This window comes from Apis cerana, linkage group LG1, assembly GCF_029169275.1.
Source record: "Apis cerana isolate GH-2021 linkage group LG1, AcerK_1.0, whole genome shotgun sequence".
Classification (NCBI taxonomy): domain Eukaryota; kingdom Metazoa; phylum Arthropoda; class Insecta; order Hymenoptera; family Apidae; genus Apis; species Apis cerana.
This window is the reverse complement of record NC_083852.1, coordinates 5,599,654-5,610,773: the sequence shown is the minus strand read 5'-3', so window position 1 is coordinate 5,610,773 and position 11,120 is coordinate 5,599,654. Positions and strand designations below refer to the sequence as shown.

General features: G+C 28.9%; 1 protein-coding gene across 1 annotated transcript; it reads right to left on the bottom strand.

The window, feature by feature from the left end:
* Positions 1-2,007: 2,007 nt before the first annotated feature.
* Positions 2,008-10,944, bottom strand: LOC107994919 (ATP-dependent RNA helicase me31b). Its single transcript, XM_017052073.3, has 8 exons — positions 10,651-10,944; positions 9,374-9,543; positions 9,006-9,212; positions 8,703-8,874; positions 8,465-8,615; positions 8,179-8,374; positions 7,895-8,065; positions 2,008-7,795 (listed from the first exon to the last, which is right to left on the bottom strand). Exons 2-8 carry the CDS (start codon positions 9,512-9,514, stop codon positions 7,499-7,501), a joined length of 1,335 nt encoding a protein of 444 aa, XP_016907562.1. The 5' UTR covers positions 9,515-9,543; positions 10,651-10,944; the 3' UTR covers positions 2,008-7,498.
* Between the last annotated feature and the right edge of the window lie 176 nt (positions 10,945-11,120).

Here is an 11,120-nt window from a genome sequence, read left to right as displayed (position 1 = left end):
TCAAAGAATCCTTCTATAAAGATGTTCGATCAATGCTCATCCAATATATCCAGAATTTAACTATGTATTTTTCGATCCTTATACTATGAGTCTATATATCACCTAGAGACTTCTTCTCGAGATCCGTCTAGATATCGATTTACAGTGTCGACAAATCGGTCAGGATATAGATAGCGAGAGAGAGAAAGTAGAGAGCAAAGAAAAAAGTGGAAAGATTAACGATAAGATGAAACTCGATGGTGTCAAAAACGAACGGTTTCGACGAACGTGGGTTACGCTTGTCTATATCGTTTACTCGATGGCAGACCGTTGCACAGGCCACTGACGCTATTTAAGCGATTACTTAAAATCAATAGCGCTCGTTCAGAGTGCGCCAACAAGCCGGTAGTATAATTCTTATCCCAAATTGTGCTTTCGTCTCTCATCTTTCTCTCGATTCCCCACGGAGACTACTCTGAAACGGATCGAAACTGGGAAACAAAAGAAAGAACATCGAGACGAAGGACGTTTAAATGGTTGGATTTCTGCCGAGGGAGTTCGTCGAATCACTGCTGGCTCTATCAGGATTTGGCTGGCTCACCGCATTTTTCAAGCGACCCCTTTCCCCGTATACCACGACACACGTGTACTATGCGCGTTAACGCGATTGTTTCGTAGATTTACGACGCGTGGCTGGATCGTATAAATACGATCGAAGAGTGAAAGTTTATCGCAGATAATTATTAACTTTGTTATAACATTACTTGTCATTTTGAGTAAAATATATGAGATATGAAAAAAATTTATATATTTTACGAAATTCATAAAATATTCATAGAATATTCATGGAATCAAGAAAATATGCTAATTGAAAATTCTGTACAAGAATCGATCGTTTTATCATTCGTCGGTAAATTAGTTGAGAATAATAATAAATTAGATGATAAATTTTTGAATTGATTTCGACTATTATATTGATCCAGTGTTTCAGATGATTAGTAGGTAGTTCTGTGCAACACCTGTATCGTGCTATATTGTAATATCTCACATATGTTACTGGCGTACGTGACGAGAAGAATTCTTAGTCGAAGTGACATATATATATAGCTTAAAGAATAATTGGTAAATCAAACGGTTGTGTACCCTCGTTTATTGTCGCGTCGATCTGTAACTGAAATTCGCGATTATACTATATGGATAGATGAATGTAATTACAAATTGGGATCGTATTTGTACGACTGTGCCAATATTTGTCGTTTCTAACCAGAAATTATATTTCCGTCGTCTATTTCGTTCGACCATGACCGTTCGATCGAGGGACACGTAAAATGATAAGCATTATTAAAATAAAAGACTCGGTGAAAAAATACTACAAATGCAAAAAACGAGATATAAAAACATGTGAATAACTTTTTCTATTAAAATTTTGTTCACAATTTTTTTAAATTATAAATTTTATCGTTTACTGCTTTTTTGAACTCTAGTTTCAAATATATTTAAATTAAACATTCAAAATTTACCGAGGGATGAAATATCATTTATCTGAATCTTTTAAAAAAATTAATTTCAAAAATAAACATAAAACGGCTACGATCAATCGTGATCTTTATAGCTTTTCATTTAAGCTATTTTTGAATTTGACGAATAAATTATCACTCGAGTTCGACATGTCTTCATCTTTTAATTATTCATTTTGTATTCGTATAAAATACTTGTTTGTATTTATGATGTTTATACATGTTTGAACGTGTTTGATCTGCCAAAATCAAAAAAGGATTTATTTTCTTAATTTTATGATTAATTTAAGAGATTACTTATGATACTTTTAAATTTTTTAGAAAATATATAAACTGAAATAAATAAAAATGATCAATTCGATAGTGAAATTTAATTTTTAAAATAAAAAATCAGATATTTATAATAATGAAAAAAATATGTAAATTATTTAGAAAGATATATATATATATAGTAAATCATCAATGATGGATTTCTTTAAAAACAGGATAAATTGAAAAGAAACATACATAGTATATTGAACCGGAAATTTTATTAAGGACCAAATTTTCTTTGCTATTTTGTTCCTTTTGAAAACAAATTGACATGCGTTTTAATTTTATTATTTCTTTTTTTCTTTTTCATCAAATCGAATCTGTGCTTTGGAGAAATAAAAAACAAATAAAAAAGGTTCTTTTCATAATTCAGACACAAAATCTATCTTTACAATTGAGAAATAAACAATTTACGTTCCTGGAATAATTTCTCCTTTTTGCTTTTTCTTTGATTTTGCTTTCGCATAATTTGCATATCATCGAACGTACATAACAACATAACAGAGAGAGGGAGGAGGATTTTCAAGTTACAGAAATGCTTAAAAATTTCAGATACAAAAAACATTCGACCAACACATACGATCATGCAGAGATCATACGATTTTTTCTTATAATTTTTCTTTTTTTTTTTTTTGTGATTTTTTTTCTTTTAGTCTTTTAATTTATGCAACTGGAACAATATCATACATTTGTTTTATAATGCATGCCATTTATTGCTTTTGTAAAATCATAAGATCTTAGAAAGTGTACGTATTCCTATATAAAACATTGTAAAACAAATGTATGATATTGTTCCAGTTGCATTTACAAAGAGAATTCTTATTTCGAATTTTTTTTTTTTCTTTTCTTTTTCTTTTTCATTTTTTTTTTTTTTTTGTCAAAGGATAAACCAATTTAAACGCGTCACAAAATATTTCTCGAATTGTTCACAAATACGAAAAAAATAGTGTGTAATTTTGAAAAATATGCGTTTCTACGTACCGTCGTCGAGTATTACTTTAACGTTCAGATACTATTTATAAAGAAGTAAAAACAAGATTTTTGGAAATAAGTTACGATAATTGTCAAATAGAATATCGACGGTACTTTTTGTGTTTTTCTGAATTTTTCTTACTATCTTTTTTTTTCTTTTTCTTTTTTTTTTTTTTTATCTTTCATCCTTTCTTGTTTTTAATAATTTCTGCACGGATCGTTGGAGATGTTATTCCAACGTTATAAAACGAGCCGCGTGAAACTACAAAATATTTTTCTGATGTTTACTCGAGATCAAATAATGTTCTTCCTCTATTGCTGAAATGTATGTATGTTTTTTCTTTTTTTTTTTTTTATTTTATAGCGTCCAGCAGCTCGTTCGAATCGAAACCAATGCATTGAATGTAATTGAACGAAGGTTAACGATTTTCATTATTCCCTTCATTAAATACGAAACGAATCGTACATATTTAAAAATGATTAAAAACCCTTTCAGGATGGTCAAAAGGGTTTCTCTAATATATATTTCCCGAATCCAGATGTTACGCATCGCTTTCCCATCATAGCACTTTTACATCGTGCCCCTCGCAAATTGTTTTTCACATCAATGGTATTTCCTTCTCCAAGATGAGGCATAGGAACTTCAACTTGGATACACTACATCTATGCGTCAGACATGAGGGAATACCCGCAAGATGGTAAAGAACAAAGTTACTATGATCGTTTTGTACAATCGATCCTCGCACGTTCCAAAGAAAGATACATGTACGTGTATACGTGGTACATGTATATCCTACGGTTTTCGAAGATTCGAATTTCATGTACAACGTGTATTATGACGTAACGTTAATGTTAAAATTACTCATTACTCAGTTTTAACTATAGAACAAAACAAATATATATATTTTCCATTCCTTCAGTCTATACGCATAGCATTGCATTTAGCAATTTTTTTTCTTTTTTTTTTTATCACCCAACTGCTACTTGAGATTTATTACCTTTATTTCACACGAATATCAGTCTTTCAAAAGAGTCAAGATAAACATTATAATCGATCGCTCCGATTAATTCGCGTGTTTAATCACGATTTTGCATTATCTTACAACATATTTCGTCTTCGTATCGTATGTTTGATATACTTGCGAAAAAATAAAAAAAAAATTGTTAAACAAATACGCGCGTATGTAATAATGTTATTATCGAGTAATCAAAATACACGTAAAATTATTAGGCACAATTTCATATAGTACGTTTTTTAAGAACATTTTTTTTCCCCGCTTTTCTTCCCTTATATTAATACATTCTTGACTCCCTTAAAGATTGATTTAAAATATATCTCACAAAATATAGATTCCAGTATCGGATCTAATGGTGCTTTAAATTATAATTCAGTAAGACCAAGAATATGAATGCTTTCCTAGTCTGTACAACTTTACGAAAAAAAAAAAAAAAAAAACCGTGATCGAACAAACATATATAACACAAAAGTAAAATTTTGTGGTGAATATGTAGGAGAGTATTCTTCTGATTTTCAAAACTGACGTGTTTGAAATACTGTTCGACTTATTGAATTACATGTTCCCGTATGAAAAAAATAATAAAATATAAGAGAGAAAGAGAGGAAGAGAGGAAGAGAAAAAGAGAGAGGAAGACAGGAAGAGAAAAAGAGAGAAAGAGAGAGAGAGAGAAAGCGATAGATAGAGAAAAAGAGGAAGAAATAAAGAAAAAGATAGAAGGGAGAGAAAGAAAGAAAGAGAGAAAAAGAGGAAAAATAGAGAGAAAGAGAAAGAGAGAGAGAGAAAAAGACAATAAAAAAGACAGAAACAAAAAAGATTACAATATTACATTAGAACGGAATTCATATGCGATTTTATCGTACGAAATTCGTGATCCAATTAATGGTTTTTCTATTTTCGTTCTTTTCGTTTACAATACGAGTAACGTCGCATATGAAGAAAAAAAAGGGGGGGGAGGAAAAAAAAACGTATAATCGGTAAAAAGATAGAGCCACAATGAAAAAACACTATGCAAGTGTTTCTCTCTAAACTGTTATAAATACAACGCTTACGTAATTATCTCGATAAATCACCGCCAATTTTTGTTAACTATTTTTTTTTCTCCCCACTTTGGAATTTATATCCCAACGTAGTAAAGAATGTTTTGCACATTGATTTTCTATTCCATCGAGGCTTTTTTCCTATCGTTCCAAGCATCATAACATTCGATACTTGCAACGATACGATGCGCGCCTATATAATCGATTGTTTTCGAGATTTCCTTTACAATTAACGAGTTTCTCAAATCACATTCGTTTCTCAAACTGGCAAAAAAGTGTAAATCGATTGACAATGCTGTTGCACGTTGGTACGCGCTTTTACAGGCATGTTTCCAATATTGAAACGTCGTACGTATCAAATTATAATTTGTGTCAGCACGGAAAAACGGTTTTAAATGCGTTTAATACCATAATACTAAATCACAGCATTAATGCTCGGATAACGGACACAAGAGAGGAACTTTAATACGTCAGATAATTAATAATTTTTTTTTTTCACAGCATATCATTTGTTCTTTTTTTTTCTTTTTCTTTTTTTAAATAGAATAGAATTATATAAAATGTTTTTGTGCAAAACCCACCACGTTACTTCGTATATACTAAAAACATGCTTGGCGGGTAATAAAAATGAAGGATGAGAAAAAATTTCACGTTTTATCATTTTGATATGCATACAAGTCAGTACGTAGAACCCTTGTATCAGATATATTCAGTGTTTTATTATGATTATATTTAAATATGTCATCTATACGAAATAAATTAAAAGTCAAAGTTTTTAAGTAATATGCATAATTCTATAATAATTGAATAATTTTTATAAATGATATTGTTTACTATGGAACTATACTATCGATTCAAAATTTAAATTTAATTTGTTGTTTCTTGTAGATTTACGCGTATAAAAACATGTATTGTTGTGTTACCAAATGAATATTCAAAATTATGTTTTTTTAGTTCCACACTTATATTGAAGAGAAATTTCAAATACTTTAAATCTTTATAAATCTTTCTGTCCTTGCAGTCAAGTCCTTAATCATAAGTCATAAGACATCTCTCTTGTTTCCTTATCGTTAAAGCAAAATATCCGCCAAAACTGATATTATAAGTTTAAAAGCATTCCAAACCGTTTTACCATCATCTTTTTCTTCTCATTAATATCTCTCATTGAAATTTTTTGCTTCAAATATGAAATATTCTACTATTGCCTATTAATGTATACACATTTCGTTCCATAAACCTAGGTCGTCTTGGCTGGTGGTACACTTCTTTTTGTTCATAGGAGAATATTAACAATACAAATTTATTTTACGGAAAATGATTTTTTACATGCTTCTATATTTTTTTTTTTTTTGCTTCTTATACGATTAATGTGTACATAGATATCAAAGAGAACAACCAAGAATAAAAAGGGATTCCATGATGATGTTCTATTATATTTTGGCAGTTATTTTTATCTGTTGCAGAAAATGATATATTATTATTATGCTATATTATGTACATTTTTTTTGCTTATATTCATAGATTTTTACCTAAAATGTGTCTTAAATGTAACAAAGAATCTTTGCTAGATAATTTCATTACTCATACATTAATTGGTGGAACGATTTTGAATTACAATAGACACATAAATATTCAATAGACATCATACATTGAATCCCTAACTTCGATAAATGCCACCAGCCAGTTATTTATAAAAAATAATTATATAAAACTAGTCAATTTTACAACCTCTGACGCTCAATCACAATTTCGTAAAAAAATCGGATTAAGTTAAAAAAAGTTTCTATTACCACTTTACAGAAAGAAAAGATAATCTTGCCTTTTTTTGAAAAGTGATTTGAATTTCAGAGTTGTATGACAGCATTGACAGGTAGCAAAATCAAGCCATGATCAAACATTAAGATCGATACAATATTTAGAATTTGTGATCGTATTATATCGTATTTAAGGAGAATTTATATGTAAAATATGGTGATGCAAAAGTAATGGGCATATGGATTAATTTATGGTATTCAGATATAAACAGCATTCAACTACAAGTTTATTCTCATTATGCTGTTTCTTTCTAAATCACACATCCCATCACATTTTTTTTTTTTTTTTTTTAAAGAACAAAAAATCTTGGAAGTATGAAGCCATTGTATAAAAATTTACTATTAAAATGATAGATACTCACATGTAATATTTACAGTTTGTGGTAAAATGTAATGATTATTATGTTAATTGTTTACATGTTGTGCTCTTGATAATGGCTTGACTCTGGCGCGCACTTTAGATTATGTACATTTATATGTATTTATGTACAAAGAATGACTCGCACCGGCATTCGCATCACTTCATTCACTGAGTTCATTGTTTCATACTCAGTATGCCTTATTTACAAGTAATTCATATTTTCGCTGTTTTACTATGATGTTGATTGAAATTTTCAATTTTTTTCTATATAGACCACTTTTTTTTTTTTTATCTAAATGTTCATAGCACTGTTTTGTCTTTATACACTGTTAAACACCCCAGACAATACTTTTCAAACTGAGATAACGTTTCACTCTGTGAGTTCAAAGCATAGCAATGTATGCCTTACATGTACGAGTCACACAATCACCATTTAACACTTTAAACTCTTTGAGCGCATGTAAAACATCGTGACGATGTATCGAAACTACTTAGACACGTTACCCTCTTCCATGCTATTATTGTCTTCTGGTCTTGCTACATACAAACTTGGATCTATTACCTTTGGAATAGGTTTAATTTCTGTTCCAAGTTCTTGTTCGATACGATGTAAGTTAAAACGGTCCTCGTATGTGATTAGGTTAATTGCTATACCTAAGTGACCGAATCGTCCTGATCGGCCGATACGATGAAGGTATGTCTCTGCCATTTTTGGAAAGTCAAAATTGATTACGACGTTCACGGCTTGAACATCAATACCACGAGTAAACAGATCACTGCTCACCTATAAATAATACATATATAATTAATATACGTGTCTTTAATTTTTTATAAGTTAAAAATAAAATATCGTAATCAAATTTTGATAAAATATCATATTTACCAAGTTTCTGCAAAGTCCTGCTCGGAAATCATGAAACACGCGATTTCGGTGTGCCTGCGCCATTTTCGCGTGTATGTAATAACAGCAATATCCAAGATCTGTTATTTTCTTTGCAAGTAACTCAACACGTTGTGTTGAATTGCAGAATATTATACTTTGTGTTATTTGTAACTTGAAGAATAAAAAAAAATAAATTAAATAAAAACATTTGATAAAAATACTATTTAACTAAAATTTGCATATTATATAGATTATATATATTTAAAAAGAAAATAATAATTTACCTTGGAAAACAGTGTGTTAAGACAATGAACTTTTTGTCGTTCTTGTACAAAGGCATAATATTGTGTTACACCTTTCAATGTGAGTTCTTCCATTAAATTAATCTCATATGGATCTCTTAAATGTTTTTCCATGAATTGTTTCACTGTCAGGGGAAATGTGGCTGAATACAGCAGTATCTGACGTTCGTGTGGTAATCTAAATATATAACAATTAAGAATTAAAATACTATAAATATGCACAAAATTAAAAAGTATTAATTTATATAATTATTTTTTATAGTTATACCTCGAAATGACATGATCTAACATTCCTTTAAAATCTTGTGACAGAAGTTTATCTGCTTCATCCAAAACTAGAGTTTTACAATGATCCATATTTGCAACATTCTTATCCATAAGATCGAGAATTCTTCCTGGGGTTGCTATTATTACTTGCACTAAAAACAAATTACATCATGAGTAAACTATTTTTAAAATTCAATTGTTATAATTAGTTTTTATATAAAGATACATCCAATACAAACCTGACTGGTAAATCCTCATAATATCATCCCGTAAGTCTGTTCCTCCAGTAGTTACCATTACTTTTATTTCCATATGTTTTGCCAGTTCAATGCAGATTTGTGATGTTTGAAGAGCTAACTCTCTAGTAGGTACAAGTACTAGTGCCTGAATCACATCTTTTCGTGGATCAACCTAATAACATATTATTAATAGCAATACATTAGTATAATAAAATAATATTTATCAATGTAAGTATTCATATAATATAATTTCAATTTTAATAATAGAATTAATGATACTAGAAAAATTAATAACATACAAACCTGTTCTAGCACTGGAATTGAATAGGCCCCAGTTTTACCAGTTCCATTTTTTGCACGGGCCAAGATATCTTTACCAGATAATGCAATGGGAATACTGGCTTCTTGAATTGGGGAAGGCTTTTCCCAGCCTTTTTCAAAGATGCCCATTAATAATTCTCGTTTTAGGCAAAATTCCTCAAATTCATTGCCACGAGTATCAGTAACATCCTAAGGGTTTATAAAAGCTTTTATTAATAATATAAATATAATATGATATATACATGATATATATATATATCATGTTATATTTAAATTATTAATATGTCAAATAATTGAACCAATTTTTAATCAAAAATAAAATAAAGTAGAAATCATAATATGTAACTTACACTAGTTTTAATTCGTTTGTCCTTTGGTGGAATTTTTAATTTAGCTTTCCAACCCACATCGTCCATTTTGTCGATTTCTGATTTAGTATTCAAACCAGAATTTAGGACATGATTGGAATTTATATGTGTTTCTGTCATCATTTTGAAAATGATGAAATATTATCTATTTCCTGAAAATATATTTTTCTTTATAAATCAGATGTATATACTCAGATATATTTAAATTAATTAAATTTATATATTTTTTTATAATTTAAAAATATTATAATTTTTATGCAATTGAAATAAATTAATTGTTTAAAAATATTAAATAATCATTACATTAAATAATAAAAGAAATTATTCAAATTTGGAAATATTGGATGGATTGAAATCAAACAGTTATATTTCTATAGAACAAAAGACAATATCAGTATAAGTGACCTGCTGAAAAGATCACAATAGGATGTAAACATCACAGGTATACTCATTTGAAGAATAGCAGTTTTTATGTACTTGAACCTTATAAGAAATTTTAACAGTTTGATATTGGTTACTGATATTGTTCAGAAAAACTTCAAATTTGGAAGAATATATTATAATATATTTATATTGATTTTATATCATATAGATATATATACATTAGAATATAATATATAATAAAATTAATATGAAAATAAATTCATGAATTAAAATGCAATATTTTTAAAAAGAAATTCTTAAAAATTATAAATATAATACTTGAATTAAAAAAAAAACAATTAATATAGATTGCAACAATATATACTGATTGCAATATATTTCATAATCTTTATATAACTTTTAAACAGAGACAAAAATTAAAATAAAAAATATTATTATTTATAAAATAAATAAAACAAAAATTATCAAATATAATATATCAATAAAAATGAGGGCAATTCGCTTATTTGGAAATTCTACCGCCTAAGATATTGATAATATTTTTGATTATTACATTTATATGTACAAATCAGTAAAAAAAAAAATTTTTTTTTATTAATATTAATCACATATTGTTTATAGGATATGTTTTTGCTATATTAATAAAATTGGTTTAATCGATGTTGAGACATCGCGGTACTATCGTCAGACATACTTGTGAACTGGATGAAAAACAGAGTACAGAATAAAACCATCTGTGTAAAGTCAATTTTCCTTTCTATAGCATAAGTTCAAAATTTCTTTGAATAAACGTACACGATTGAACGAAAAATGAAATTTTCTTAAATATGAGATCATTCGTTTAACAAAATGTCTACAACTACTAAGAAACTTACCTTGAAATGGATGGATATCGATGCTGAGCTGAGCACTCGATTAGGAAACAACACGCCAAAATGGCCGTTCCAATGTCAAGTTTTCTTTGCAGTGCTTAACCGCCGCGTTCTTTTTTACGGAGCACTAACACGGATTACTTGCTCGGAAAGCGTATCGCGTAATACGCGGCACTATATTACGTTCTTTTCCGTTTGTAATATGAGACTAACGCACTGCGTCAAATGCGAGCGATAATTATTCTTCGTTGAACGTACACGACATGCGCCATGAAAGATTAAAAACACTCAGATCAGAAACCGTTACATTATTGCGCGCACTCTATCGATAACTACACTTAATTGCGTAAGATTTAAGGCATATTTTCAAAATATTCCGAATATATTCGAATGTACATTAACGTATTTACTATTATGTTAACTGTTTCAATAATTCTATTACATTAAAAAGTAAAAATTCTAGAATAATTAAT